Below are 15,356 nucleotides of genomic sequence, written 5' to 3' on the forward strand. Positions count from 1 at the left end.
ACCACCAGAGGTCTCCAAATAATTACTATTTCTCGCAAACTAAATATTAGACATTTTCCGCAACCATATGTCCCTACATTTGAAGCAGAATTTGTTAGGTAAGCGGTCTGGTATAGTAATTGATACTAGAAGAATTATAAATGACATAAAGTTATTTAATTTTAATTAAACAACATTAATAAAACTGTTGTTAGAAATTAATGAAATTATAATTTCTCTTGTAATATTGGTATCATTATAACTGGTTATCATCTAACCTCGAAAGTAAAATGTATATGCTAATACAGTATTAAAATGATACAGAATTTAACGCACACGGCACATATCACGTTTTTGATTAAGTATTATACAACAGAATAAAGTTCAATGATAGGAGTAAGATGAAAACATGTGACACTAACTACTGAAAGAAAAATTAGAAAAGTAGTAGTACTAATCAATATTATGTAAATATGTTCATTCTTCCACCGCTACAAAGTTTTCTCTTGAATGTATAAAAAAAAGAATCAAGTGATAGCAGCGCTATCTGGATGCATACAATTATTCAAATCGAGTATCTGTGTAACAGAATAAGAATTTTATGAAAATTTATTGGAATATTGAGAAGGCTAAATTAATTAAAATTAATTTGTTGTTAGATAGCTATTGCAATAATAAATGGAAATTATGAAGTCGTCTACTTCCGTACAAATATAAAGTAAAATTATATGAGCGGCAAACGACTATTATATTAATTAGTATATAATTCTATTACGTAGTATAAATTTAAAAAAGGCATCAAATTTCCTCTACAGCTGAGAATGTGTTAAAATGCTGACATTGTGTACAGTCTGTTAAAAACAACTTATAATTGTACTTTTTACAACTCTATATAAAAGAAAAACTTTTAAAATTAATTTCGTACGTTTAAGTTGCGTGATGTTCTCTAATTATGATGTTGCATGGCAGTTCAAACTAAACAGGCATGGCTGTCCTATTATAATAATTAGTTATTTCATAAGGTAATCATACGTAATTGCATAGCAAACCTTTTGAAAACAAAATAATACATCAACTTTTAAACATATGTTAATTTTAAATAACTTGAATTAACTTTCAACTTTTAACTTAGATTTACTTTTTAAACGAGGTAAGAATTGGATAGAGTAAGTTATGAGAAATAAATTGTTTAGGGAAATTCAATGCTGGAAAGTGTTCAAAATAGCAAAGTCATAAAAAATGTTGATACTTATACGTGTACATTTTTTAACTTAATTTTATTGATATTTCGTTTAAATCGGTTTAGTCTTTGAGGGAAAAAAACACAAACCAATATAATTCTATCCGCCTTACGATTGTACGGAAATAAGACATTAAACGAACCACGTCATAATCCATCTAAACCAGTGATTCTCAAGCTTCACCTTTCTGCAGACCACCAAAAGTAAAATTATATCATTAGTATTATATTATAAGCATTTAATAATAAATTACTTTTTCCAGATTCAATTGTTCCATTACAAACGTGAAATTGTAAATAAATATATTAAATTAAATAATATAAATTTTCTGTTTTTTTATTTCTTTTAACAGGAATAGGATAAAACCTAGTGAATCGTGAATAGAATAATTCCAAATTTGTGAGCGTTATAGTTTCTAATTCCTTTTATGATACTTTTGTTATTTGACAACAGAAAACTTCCTAAGGTATTCTAATTCTATTTTTTACTTGCATTTCGCTATATGTAATATACGTTTGTTCTTTTCCTGGAATGTTACGGACCCCTAGAGGTTCGCGTACTCCAGGGCCGGCGCAAGGCAGGTTCAGCACGCTCGCCGGAACCCGGCCCCGCGTTTTAAAAGGTCCCGCGGTCTACGAAAATTACTGAATTAAAAGGTACCGATTTTGATTAACTTTTTACAGACTGATGATACCATTAACAAATGGAAGCAATTTTTGCTGAGATGCAAGACATTCTTTAGTAGCGATGATTAAATTGAAAGGAGTAACAAAAATCATCAAAGTATTATTGTTTAATATTCATCTTATAAAAAATATATAGCATTTGTAAATAAATAATTCCTCGTTGTAAAATTCAAGTGTAGGATTTGAATGTGAATTCAGGCCCCGCAAAATTTTTGAACCCGGCCTCGCAAAAGGTCACGCCGGCTCTGGCGTACCCCTATTTGAGAAACGCTGGTCTAAACGAAAAACGAAAACGAAATTGCCCTCTAGCTCATAATCGATTTAATACCCGAAACGATTAAATTTATATCTTTTCATCGGAATTATACAATTTAGGAGGGACGTCGCGTTACTATTCATGCGGCTCAATAAATCTTGCTACCTTGTAAAGCACAATACCAGTACAAGGGACTATAATTACACGGAATTCAGCGTAAGATTAATATTTCATGTCGGGGGCAATGCATAGGAAATTCTTATCGTGGAATCCTCGATCCTCTAATTCACTATAATTACCTGTGCGTGTATTTGTGCAGTCCGAGACCGACTTAATCGGTGAAGTTTGCGTGTCCTCCATGTCACCGACGTCCCCTAACAGCAAGTCGGAAGGCATGGGACCCCCGGCTTAGAAATACGCGGATTCTACAGTCTCTCACTGCTATTCGGGCAAGATAGATCAAAGGGACCGCGATTCAAACTCTATGCCACTGAAAATAAAATAAAATTGTTCGATTAAAAAGATATTCGACTATCTTTAAAAATGATGCGCCGAAAGAGGGTACATTTGGAAGTCATTATTCAAATATTACAAATGATTACTATTGTGCTTGTTTACAGTTAAACGTTTTTCGCTATTCATATTACATTTTACATACTTTTTCAAGAAAAATGTAACTATCAGTGGATAAGCTGTTATAATTGTCCACGACAGGAAACATTCTCTTGTCTAGTTTTTATAGCAGAGTTTCCATGGAATATTTTAATCTTTTACAGAGAAAAATGTTGTTAATAATTCTTTCCAGGGTGGTTTAAAATCTTCGCGAAAGATGGCAAAGAAAGCTGTACCCGCGGCATTGCAAACTGAAATTTCTAATAATGATGAATGGGAAAAGCTGCTCACTAGAACGGGATTAATAGGAAAGTATAGATGTGTATTATATATTTACATTATATTGTATAATTTAGTATAAAAGACTACATCATTTGGTGTAATGATGACAAGCCATTTATAATTGTTTAACGTTATTGATCAGCCTCAGAACAAGTAACATGTAATACTCTGTAATCAAAGAAGTATAAACATTTTAATAATCATTAAAGTAACTGAATGAAAAATTTAATAATGAAACGCAGTTTTTAGTAATAGTATTGTGTTTTAACAAATTTCGACAAATCCTTTCTAGTGGTAGATGTCTATTCAGAATGGAGCGGACCCTGTACAGGAATGGTGAGCATCCTAAAAAAAATCAAAATGGAAATCGGAGGAGACGCGTTAAGTTACGCTACGGTAATCTCTAATTTCTCTATTATATTATAAATACACTTATGAAATATAGAAACGTTTATAATCGTTACCGAGTATTTAGGCGAAATGCGATTACATCACGGATTTAGAACGTTTCCAAGGGAAGAGTGAACCAATATGGATGTTCATTCACGTGAGTAAATTAAATAAAAAATACCAGGCGAAATCACAGAATGCCTAAATTGTTAATTACTGAAAATGATACATAATATAATAAAATATTATTTTTATTCAGGATGGTCGAATGGTGAATCTTATGTTTGGCGCACAATGTCCACAATTGCTGAAAATGTTAACAACGGAATTGCAACGAGTACAGAATGGCGAAGAACACGAGTATGTAAAATATATAATTTATATTATATTAATTATATAAGAAATGGGAAAAGGTAACTTAACTTTTAGCAATATGGAAAGTAAAATTTATTATGAAATTGCTAATCTTTAAATTAACCTTTGACGAATCGATTGCGATTTAAAAAAACATTTAAATAATTATTATTTTCATCGCACACATATAGGTTTTCTCTAGACGTATCTGAAAGAAGTCCAGAGGAAATAACACAATTAAAAATCATCGAAGAAACTAGAATAGCTAAAGAAGCGGCAAAAAAAGCTCGAAAAGGTTTTATATACAATGTAGTATAGAAGCAATTATAGTACTGTAAACGCAAGTCGATGTTTGTTCACCTATCTGTCATATAGTACGATTCTAAGATATGATTGATAAGCACTTTGTTACTTCATAATGCAATTTTCTTCTTTTGTTTCCTCCACAATAGACCTGTATAGATAAAATCAAAATGTCTTATAGCGTATGTGATTTCGCAATGCTGCATTCTACACGTTTTATTGAAACATATTGATACGTATTCACTCATTAGATTTAATGAGAATAAAAAGAATATACTTCATATGCAATGCTTATCTGCTCGATATTAATTTAACGCAGAAGCTGAGGCGATAGCACGATATGAAGCGGAGATGTTACATCTAACCACTTCATTAAACAAAGAAACTTGTCTCCTACTTTACCCGTGGATTTTTAAGGACGAAGAAGGTCATAGAAGAGATAAAAGGTCAAGTCCTCCGTACGTGGAGTTAGTTGAAGAGATTTTACCTGGGAATTATGTTGTTGAACAAGAATTGCGGAAGCGACTTGACGAGGATATTCTCAATACTATGTTTAAAGAAGTATTAAGAAAATATTATTATTCATAATAACTGCTAATATATTCAAAGATTATTATTTAACAACAAACACAATTGGAAAATTGAAAATGTTTAATATGAACTTTATCATTATAGTCCGATTATGCATTGTCAGCGAATTTTAAACAATTACTTATGGACGGTAAATGCATGTTCATGAGGTTGAAAGTAAATAAAGAAAAGTCAGACGTTGACATTCATCTGCACTTGTTAAGTCTCTTATTCGGAGAAACAGAACTTCCTGACCCGGAAAAGTCTCTTAACGAAGAATGGTACGTAAATACAAAACGTATGCAATTTGTAATCAAATTTGAAATTTTGCAATGAATACCATATTGGTGTTTACGTTATACGTAAACACGTATATAATTTTAAAAATAACTTTACTTAATCGATTTGTTTTTAGTTTTGCTAAACGTCACCGGCCTGCTTATGCGACCGAAAATGATGGCCAAGTTTTTCCTGTTGTGTGGTCACCACCAAATTGTAGAAACAAGGCAATCGCTTTTCGTACAATTTTCACCACATACACTAACAAGACATATCCGGTGAGCGCGATAAACTTTATTGTATGCACAAGTATCTCATTATATTTTATTTTTCATTTTATAGTACGAAGATAAAACTGCAAAATTACCTATAGTAGTATTTAAATATGATTACACGAAAAAAAATGATCTAAAAGTTGTTTTGGAAGAATTTGAAGACGAAGTCATTAATTTTGGTATCTTTGAATCTGATAAACCACCAGAAGCAAAAATTATAGCCAAGAGTATAAACGAGTTTGAATTAAACACAAGAGAGAGAACTGGGTAAATTTTAAATTACTATTATATACTATATAACGAATGCTGTAAAATATATAACATTAACTTATACTGACAGGTATGAAACATTTGTATGCGTTGTAAAAAAAGTAGGATGTGAAGCATTTTTAGGATTTGCTGGTATTGGGCCTTATCATGTGAGTGAAAATCCGGAAAAGGGTACAGAAGAATCAAAATTATATTTCCCGGATGTTTCTGCTATAGAAGAAACGCAATCAGATGACGAAGAAAAGCCTGAAGAAATAGTAGAAGAACTTGATGAAAGCAAAAATGCAACATGAACTATAAATATGCACTAGAATCTCAATTTCTTACCTACAATATTAAAGTACTTTAAAATAATTCAGCTTCAGTGTTTAATTTTACATTAAATATAAATACCAGCTACTTAAAAATAAAGGGATTAATAACATGTAGAAATGTTGTTAAGAAGCCAACATTTATTTTCCAGTCGCCTCAACTTTCTATATAAAAGAATGTAGAGATAGGCAAAATGCTGAGATTTTGCAAGTTAACTTACGGGTATGGTATAATAAATGATGGCAAATAAACAAAATTTATTTCTTATAACCACAGCTACGCCTACGGCCTCTTGCTCTTTCAAACTTTCGACCTTTAGAGCGTACAAATGGTTTTGTGTGAGAATGTGGTACACCAGGTGCAGGTCCAAAGTGTTTCACAGCTTCACGTGCATTACGAGGACCTTGCATCAAGACTGTTTTCTTTCCAGTTGGTGCACGTAATGCTAACTGATCAAAAGTCATCAGCTCACCTCCAGCTTTCAAGATACGAGCTCTAGCTTTTTCAGTAACACGTAAAGCACAAACCTGTAATACAAAATGTATAGACCAAAATAAATGTATTGCATATCTTTGAACAGTTATAATTATTCATTAAAATAATAATGAATGTGTAACAAGTACATTATTTAAATGACTATTTATCAGTTTAAATGCAAAAATGACACAAAAAATCAATCAAATTAAATGTTACAAAACTTATTTTTTTAAACAATGTATTACAAACATGCATTTCATTTACCGTAAGTTTAGGGATTTCAAAAATCCTAGCGTCATCTGTTACTGTGCCAACAATTACTGCAATAGAATTTTCTCTTCCAGGTTTCTTCATAAATCTGACAATGCGTGCCAGAGATATTGGAGGACGATGTATCTTGCTCATAAAAAGTCTCTTGAGGATGATCTTATTGAACTTAGCATTCGTACGTCTAGCCAAGAAGCGGTAAAGCTAGAACAAAAATAATAATACATATTTTTGTAGGTTATTTTCTTATGAGAAATGTTAATAAGAATTTGCATTAATAACAAATGCGAACTTCTATCAATTATTTTGTTATAATGTGTCAACTGGAATAACATCTTTTAGCCTAGTGCTACAAGACTGAATAGTAAATTGACTATATTTTCTTTAGCGAACGTTCAAATTGGATCAATACATGCGAGTATTGACACAGAGTGCGGTTCGCAAAATGAATTTATATTTGTATCTCACGTGTACCTGACAATAACAGTGATGTTTTAATTAGAGTATTACAAGTCAACTACAAAAACAATGGTAACAAACATCCGAAGAACTTCTTGTCAGACAGTATGACAAAATTAATATCGAATTAAAAGAATGATGCATAATTTAAAATCAAAATTTGATAATACACGTGGAAGTACTTACTTTGACGAGAAGTCGCAAGTAGACATCTTGCGATTTAGGTTCTGTACGCCGAACCTTCCTATCGTGTTTGTGGTTAATATCGATACCCTAGAAACGAAATAATTATCGTTAAGTTTCTTTGATGCCTTTGAAACCTTATTCAAATTTGCACTCATCGCGATTGGCACAGATGAATCAAACGTTTATTGATTTTATAAATACAACAAATCCACCGCACCGCCTTACCATTTCGATAAACCGGAAAAGAAACGGACGATCCCGTACGCGAAGCCAATAGGGAGTCGTGAAAACGGATGTTTAAGATGGCGCTGTTCATTAGACTCACGAAAGGTTAGGTCGGGTTCCGCCATTTTTCAGCTAACCCCGCCAAATTCAGATTGAAAATCGTAGAGTGTTACACAAAAATAATAATAATAATAACAATAACAATAAAGACCTCCTGATTAGATGATTATGGTCTTTGCAACATAGCCATAGATCTAACTTTTAAAATTGTTGCCAAAAGAAAATTCACTAGAAAAATAGTTAATGAACTGCTGAATACGATAATTTACAATATTTATTACAAATATCAATATGTATATAACTAAAAAGAAATCGATATTTATAAGAATAATTTTATTGTTTCGCCTTTTGTTTTCCTGAATCAGGATTGTCAACTTAAGAAAGAAAAGAACTTTATAAATATTTTTATATTTAAAGATATTGTTTTGAAAATTGCTTTGTATTACATTACGGAATAAAAGTTATTCAAATTTTGTCAACTACATAATAAAACATTTATCTTATAGCAGAATTGAAAATTTTAATATGTTGTTTAACAGCATATTTGTTACATACTTGTAAATGATTTATCGTATACATATATATAAAAATATTACTTTCGCTCGTAATACTTGATTTAAATTAAATGTAAGTACAACATATCATTGTTTGGCGTTATCAAACTATAGAAACAATCATTTAGATTACTATACTAAATGACATGATAAATAGTACTTATATTGTAACTTTCAAGTTTTCAAGTAACAATTAATTTAATATATATGTGTAATTCTTTTATTACAACAAAATTACATTCATAACATACGTAAACTATACAATGTTAGTATGTATAACATAAATTTTCAATAGTTCATTAATTTTATAATCATCATTGTTCAATTTCATATCTAAGGCTAACGTCGTTTGCGACGTTCGGCAGTGTTTACACACCCGCAACCTGCCCCGTCCCTTGTAACGTTTTTTGTGCCTCGGTTCGAGAGCGGCTGTAACTTCTCACTCCGAATTTCTAACAGTCGAAGTCGAGCCGCAAGACGTTACACACGTTGACACCTGTGAGCCCGTCAGAAATACTCCGAACTAGCGGCTACCAGTAACATTGTGTATTTCTTGTGAAATTTACTTTAAATAATAACAGGAAGAAACAATCATTATGTTAAAAAGCTCAAAAGTTTCAGCTAAAGAAATGAATGAACAAGTCAATATACACAACGTCGATCATAATTAATAACTACATAATGATGCATATAATTTTATTATACAAAAAATGATCTACATAAAACTTTTGATTCGCGTGGGGTTGGTGCATTGAGCTGTATCCTAACTGGAGTGTAAACTGCTGTAGGAAGAAGTAGAGGCGACGGAGGTTCGAGAGAAATGCAAAATGGGTGGTTCCGGTATTATCCTATAGCAAATTTACTTGTAGAGGGGGAACAAACGTACGCCGTAACATAACCTACCCGAGCATCGCTGAGCATTGTCGAGTGAGTTACTTTCAGATTCTTTTCCGCATAAAATTGTATAAATACAATATAAATTGAATTGTGACAAATAATAAAATTTAGCTCTATATGAAATTGTATATATTTGTATGATCTAAATTATGGTATGTAAATTATGTATACTATTTCATTATTATGTCATTATTATTAATGTTTCTATCGTTTTGTATATAAATAAAAAGGAAATAAAGTTCAAATCTGTACATAATTATAATTCCTAGAGTGCCGCGAAATTCAAACAAAGAGGAGTCTGTTCTCCCTCCATACATAAATTTGCTATAGGATAGTGCCACTGGAACCACTCATCTTGCATCTCTCTCGGACCGACTTCTCTCTCGCAGTTCACACTCCAGTTAGGATAGAGCTCTATGGGTTGGTGATAAAGAGCTTCTTTTGAAGTACATTTGATTTTCGCAAGATGGCGTTGGGGGTTTCACCAACGTAGCGATTGAAACGAGCTTGTGTAGTTTTTCTGTGGCTCATAGCCCTCTAGCGACGAAATTGGCAAATATTGGCGCATAGTAATTGGTCCTTCAGGTTTTATCCAGACAGTATATGCTGTGGATTTCAGTGCTTCGAAGCAGTTCAATGCACGAATGCGCGTAAGTACGGGAGTAGTTGAGATAATAGCGAGATAATCTTTTTCACTTGCAATTTGAAACAGTACGTTCTCTTGATTACGGATGTTCGGTTCAGAAATATCGTAAACAGTGTAACACGAGGAGAATACAGTCGTCGTTCAGTCGGAAAACACTTCAACGAGACGTTATAAGTGCGTTGCCCGAGAAATGCACGTGCTTCGATAAATTTACAATGGGACAAACCGAATCGACCAAGTAGATTACAAAAAAAATGCTCAACAAAACAGACGAACGTGCAAGTAGAAATTGATCTATTGGATAATCAGCGTCGGCTCTCTTTTTTAAATGGAATCATTCGAAACAACATCCCGGAAAATCGAGACAAAGGAGCCTGTCATCGAAAAGAGATGTCGGTGCATCGTGTGCCTTAAATATTACGATAATGGCCTGGCCATGGTTCAAATATCGGTGTGATTCACGTTTCTTATTGAATGAAAGACGGTCATCAGCGTGTCATGGAGGACGGTGGTCAAGTGCATTCTAGCACTCTTCTTGAGGAAACCTTTTATGTCACGTCCAAGAAAAACACCTACTACAAGGTGAGACTAACGGAGAAGGGTCTCAGTCTGGAGAAAGACAATAATGGTGCGACGAAGGTCGAAACGATCGTTCTAAACGACATAATTGGATGCAGATGTATGCGTTCGAAACGTAAAAACGCGGGAAGCTGTGTCTGTGGGCCAGGCTCCTCGAGATCGCAGGTCAAACTCGTCGAATCCGTTGATGCTTTTCCGTGCTATGACGAGTCCGACACCTCGGCCTATCTTTATATTTACGCTTACACATTGAAGAAGGTCCGCATGAAAGGCGTGAAGAGACGGGAAAGAATGACGATCACTCTACGGTTTCGCAGCTTCGACAAGTACGAGGATAATCTACGTGAGGCTAGCAGGTGGCGATTAGCCATCAAATGTCTAATTGCTGGCGTGCCCGTTCCGAAAAGCTTCATGAGTCCCACTCACGAGAACCTTGAATCGTTGATCAATGGTAAGTTGAAGTTTTTCGTGTTACTACGAGACTCGCATAATAATTTATCAAAGTGCTCGACGATCGCCGTCGTTTTGTTGACCAGATACCGAGCGCAGATAAATTTGATGACAGTGTTAAATAATCGATGCTCTCGGTGTTATGGAATAGTAACACGCGACGCCAGAGGTGAATGTAATATCGTTCCTAAGGCTGGCCAAACCTCTCCGGTAACACCGTTACATGTATTCCCGGCTTAACGTAGATAGGACGAATTTTATTCGAATAATAGATAACGAAACCTCTTTTAAGTTGCCAGAACCAAATCAGCAGAATCATATCGGACTTAGTGGAATATTTAGTACTTATTTTGTACTAATTTGTACCACCAACAATAATTTTGTACCTCGTACCGTATTCGAAAAAATCGTGACCATATCGTCATGAATTTTCAAATCGGAAATTTCTAAGACTTCACTTTAAAAAGAAAAAAGAAAACAAATAAAAAGAATTAGCTGATATTTTTTCGTTAGGCACTCGTATTTTATTTTACGTTGAAATAAATGAATTCATTTAAATAACTGTTTGAGTTATACGGATTTTGTTTTTTCTTCGGTTTACGCGAGTTTTATACCGGCATTTACATTTTGGCCACACGATTGCATTGCTATCTACCTTAAAATGTAAATACAGGGCGAAGTTTATTAGAATGTGAAATACTTTCTATTAGATACCTTGCATATGCAGGCCAGGTGCCAACATATCTTTGCCCGAATAGATTTATATAAGTGTCTACAGTACATTTGTATTTGTACAGTACAACAAGTGTCTTTTATGCATAATATTTTCCTTTTACATTGAATGCCAATAGTCGAATACTTAGAACGAAGTTGTATAATAATACTAGACAGAAGTTTAAAAAAGCCATGTGTCATGTTCGTATATGATGATTATTGCACATTGACTGACTTTAGATTCTAACTGCCCATTTTTTATTATTTTTCCGTGTGACGTCAATTAAAATTTGTTTATTGGCATATTTTTCCTTGTAATAATATTCAATGTCATTCGTGATCGTTAAATATTTATGGATATATATATTAATTATTTGATGGCAACGTAAATCAAAATTGGATTAGCATTTGCTCGAATGGAGCTCTTTTTCCGATTGAGTTCTTTTTATTAGCGCGTTTTTTCCATCGTAACGTCCACGTTTGAAGCAAACAGAAAAATCATTATTCACCGGTAGCAGAATATCTGTGAAATTTATGCGCATCCGTTTCCTGTTTCGGTCATTTCGATCGCTATTTCTCCTCTCTATTTGTGAAATATTTGACGATAAATTTTCACCGAGTACTTCTTATTTCCTATTACGCATTGTTCGAAAGCATTCTCTTCCTCATTTCCGAATTATCATTTTGTAAAGTTGGTGCCAAGGAAAGTTCGGCAATTGATGCACACTGAGAAATTTGAATTTTTGTAGAAAAAGGTCGTAGGGACCTAATCACAATGCCCTTTTCCATTTTGGTGTAAAAATTTTTAAGGGTGGAAACACCCCTTCGGAATTATTCTGGTTATTTCATATCTTCGCTAATATCTCTAAAACCATAAGAGATATTAAAGAAATGTATTTGACAACAATTTTATGTCTCATCGAGATGTACAACTTTTGTTCAAAATATTTTTCCAAGGGATTACTTTTTTCAAATCATTTTTCTTTAGTTTTTTTTTTTCATAAATAATAGAAATTGCTTCTATATGTTACTTGAAGAAATATGCTTCATTTTGACCGAGAAAGTGAAAAATAATTTTTTAGACAATTTTAGATTTTCACCAAAATCGACGGGGTTGCCCCTTGCAAATTTTTAAATTGATCTCTCTCTTATTTAAAAAGAATTTTGTTTTCATTTTAGAGAAAAACTTTCTGTATGTTTTCTGTAGGTGTCCATAAGATCTACAACGAGAAAAATGTTCAATCCAAAATGTGCATTATTAAGAGAGCTACACATTTTTTAGAATTACGCAACGTTTTACATATCTTTTCGCCAAAAAGTACTAAAAAATAGACACCTTCAACAGTCTGATATTTTTTTTAAATTCTTCATCTAAAGACATATAGTTTCCCGCTTTGATAGTTGAAATCCGTTTACACAATCAAGAGTTATCTATCATTTAATTTAGACAAATTTATTTAATGGTCATAGAGGATACAAATACATACTTATAGAACTGACCGTGCAATTCGACTAAAATAGAGATGATTCATAGTCAAAACAATATATTCCGAAATGTATAAATTTCCAAGATAAGCACTTGGAAATTTTCTTCTTACCAAAGTATAAATAAACATTACGTAACTTGTCCAAATAGAATGCAGGTATGCATATTCACTCACTGCAACTCGTGATTACATACCCGTAAAATGTATGTTCTTAGTATTTCTTAGTATTATAATTGTTCATTTTTCAACCACTAATTGCAACAGCTGATATTTAGCATTAACAAAATATTCATGTAGCATTTCTTCAATTCTTAATAGATTAGACTTAAAATGTCTATAAAACTACTACAAATAAATTACATTTATCAATTTTTTATTAATTTAAAAGTAATTAAATTTATTGCTTATATAAGAGGATTCATTTATTCATTTCTTGTAATTCATTTTGTTCTTAACAATATTTCGTGTACTTTATGAACGAAAATCAGACTCGATTGAAACAACGAACTTAAAATGAATATAAAAACAAACACGATCAACGGAATATCTTTATTTGATATTTCACAACTTATTGACCTTGGTGTTTGTAATTACCTTTTCACTCGTTATAATATCCGCTTCCTTTGTTTAATACGTCAGGGAAAAATTACGAAATGAATCAACCTTTCAATATCTTTTGTTTGGAACGATTAATTGACAATATTACAACCGTTACGTACTTTTTCATTGTTATCGCTATACAGGCATGAATTTATTTTTAAAAAACAATCCAAACATTCACAATATGTTTATATTATTCACAATTGAATGGCTGTTTTTTATGCTGATTCAATGAAAACTTAATCGCGATTGAAAAATGCTAAACAGTTGTCTTTTAATACTGAGCACTTAAACATGTTTACACCAAATTTCAAATATAGATTCAGTAACACTGTTCTTACTGTTTCACTATATATTTCAAATAATTTTTAAAGAAGAATGTGCACCAAAAAATTATTTTATTCTTACAATAAACATTAAGAATTCTGGATAATGCAACAAAACGTAAGAAATAATTTTAGAACATAATATTGGATTCAAGTAATCAGCATATCAAATACATTTATTATTTAATTCAAGAAAAATATAAATTTTGGTCTTTGTTAATGTTGAAATTCTAGAAAAAAAGATAAAATGAAATCATTGTACACCTTGGTGTCCATCCGTCGCCTCCGCCTTCTCTTTCGGCTATAGTTATTCGGTGAAGTGTTATTTTGAATAATTAGAATTTCGTAGTAATTACACCAGTACTTCTTGTACCCTATTATCGCAGTCATTCTACATATTGTTTCTCGGTGCATGGCATACTCCTTTTAAATTGCATAACATGGTCAAACGAATCGTATAATCACACTTGTGTTGCAGCTCATTATGAACAATCATTTTCCTATAGTTTCCAGAAATGAATATCGATTCTAGAGAAGAACTTAACAATCATCGCAATTACAATAATCTTTAAATTTTAGATACGATTCTCATCGTATTTATTCATTTCTATCAATTTTATTTCATCATTATTAATTCATCTACTCCATTTTGAATATTTCCAGTTGACAACTTTAATAAAATTCATGAATTAATTTCGTGTTTTTAATCCTTCACAGACAAGATTATTGGGAAATTAATCAATTCTTTGATAGTAGGAACAAAATATTTTTTATTTAACTGGATTTCGGTTACTTACAATTAGTGCTAGCTATTGTCGACCAATAACACAAAATAACTGGAAAACAAAAATTATTGGTAGGATATGGAATACGGTATAGAAAATAAAATCTTTTTCTTGAACAATTTTTTTATACAAGTTTATTTCTCATTATACGATTCTTTGTCATTGTTTTACCAATTATTTTTATGTAATATGTTACGGTTCGATAATACTTGCTAAATAAAGAAATGTTCTGGTCGTACTATCAGATAAACAGAGAATTTTCCCCGACAATCATGCTGGCTAAATGTAGATTTACGAGAGGGGCTTATTAGACCTGTCTTAGGATGTTCATTATACGGCACTTCAAAGGCAACCGATTCCAAGATTTCGTTGCATCGGTGCCAAATGTTTGCCCCTTTAATAACGTCGACAACCTGTAGAGTAGCGAGAATTATGTGGTTTACAAATAGTTTCGATTGTCGTTGAAAGAGTTGCAAAATGATGTCTCCCGTCTCGTATTTCCATTGTTTATTATCGAATCAAATATCCATCGATAAGGTAGCGATTATCATTAATTGGTTCTAACAAGTTTTCAATGTTTGTAATTTTCTCAGTTGTTCAATCTTTGAAACTACCCATGCTTCTATCCAGGAATTATATAATTAGAGACAATAAAATATTTTCTAGGAAAAATGCATGATTAATTTTATGCAATAAATCGAGTTAGTGCCGGCACATTTTTTCAACTGATGTTACAACCAATAGTAGTATTAATAAGATATTGGTCATAAAATCGAGAGTTATAGAACCAACATTAATGCTCGTTAGGAACAGGTATTGTAATAAATTTATCATA

At 32.2% G+C, this 15,356-nt stretch overlaps 3 protein-coding genes across 7 annotated transcripts in view; 2 read left to right on the plus strand and 1 right to left on the minus strand.

Moving 5' to 3' along the window:
• The first annotated feature begins 43 nt into the window (after positions 1–43).
• LOC128873882 (uncharacterized) lies at positions 44–5,798 on the plus strand. 3 transcript variants are annotated; one of them, XM_054117856.1, is made up of 11 exons: positions 44–98; positions 2,968–3,079; positions 3,346–3,452; positions 3,532–3,603; positions 3,706–3,806; positions 3,992–4,095; positions 4,423–4,664; positions 4,779–4,954; positions 5,089–5,230; positions 5,295–5,494; positions 5,568–5,798. In XM_054117856.1, the coding sequence occupies exons 2-11, from the start codon at positions 2,992–2,994 to the stop codon at positions 5,788–5,790; spliced, it is 1,455 nt and encodes a 484-aa protein (XP_053973831.1). In that variant the 5' UTR covers positions 44–98; positions 2,968–2,991; the 3' UTR covers positions 5,791–5,798. The 3 variants fall into 3 exon arrangements, with proteins under 3 accessions (XP_053973831.1, XP_053973830.1, XP_053973829.1); XM_054117855.1 differs by lacking the exon at positions 44–98 and adding an exon at positions 1,792–1,876; XM_054117854.1 differs by lacking the exon at positions 44–98 and adding an exon at positions 2,593–2,723.
• Positions 5,799–5,929: 131 nt separating this feature from the next.
• LOC128873884 (60S ribosomal protein L18) lies at positions 5,930–7,493 on the minus strand. The gene is made up of 4 exons (XM_054117860.1): positions 7,424–7,493; positions 7,199–7,285; positions 6,551–6,757; positions 5,930–6,336 (listed from the first exon to the last, which is right to left on the minus strand). Exons 1-4 carry the CDS (start codon positions 7,424–7,426, stop codon positions 6,067–6,069), a joined length of 567 nt encoding a protein of 188 aa, XP_053973835.1. The 5' UTR covers positions 7,427–7,493; the 3' UTR covers positions 5,930–6,066.
• A 2,027-nt stretch (positions 7,494–9,520) lies between these two features.
• The window catches only part of LOC128873220 (sphingosine kinase 1-like), a 35,710-nt gene continuing 29,874 nt past the window's right edge, over positions 9,521–15,356 (plus strand). For 2 of the 3 annotated variants that reach the window (XM_054116619.1, XM_054116620.1), the window contains exon 1: positions 9,521–10,610. In XM_054116619.1, coding sequence (XP_053972594.1) covers positions 10,055–10,610 — 556 coding nt within the window. In that variant the 5' untranslated portion in view covers positions 9,521–10,054. The remainder of the gene's footprint in view (positions 10,611–15,356) is intronic. The other variant, XM_054116618.1, reaches the window with a different exon arrangement.

Source organism: Hylaeus volcanicus, chromosome 3 (assembly GCF_026283585.1).
Source record: "Hylaeus volcanicus isolate JK05 chromosome 3, UHH_iyHylVolc1.0_haploid, whole genome shotgun sequence".
Lineage (NCBI taxonomy): Eukaryota > Metazoa > Arthropoda > Insecta > Hymenoptera > Colletidae > Hylaeus > Hylaeus volcanicus.

Bases quoted from the DNA above. Each gene is read 5' to 3' on its own strand.
- LOC128873884 (XM_054117860.1), bottom strand. The intron at 6,758-7,198 runs GTAAGTACTTCC...TTTTTGTTCTAG, and splicing joins ACTTGCGACTTCTCGTCAAA to CTTTACCGCTTCTTGGCTAG. The intron at 6,337-6,550 runs GTAAATGAAATG...TTTGTATTACAG, and splicing joins TTGAAATCCCTAAACTTACG to GTTTGTGCTTTACGTGTTAC.
- LOC128873882 (XM_054117854.1), top strand. The intron at 3,604-3,705 runs GTGAGTAAATTA...ATTTTTATTCAG, and splicing joins CAATATGGATGTTCATTCAC to GATGGTCGAATGGTGAATCT. The intron at 5,231-5,294 runs GTGAGCGCGATA...TTCATTTTATAG, and splicing joins ACACTAACAAGACATATCCG to TACGAAGATAAAACTGCAAA.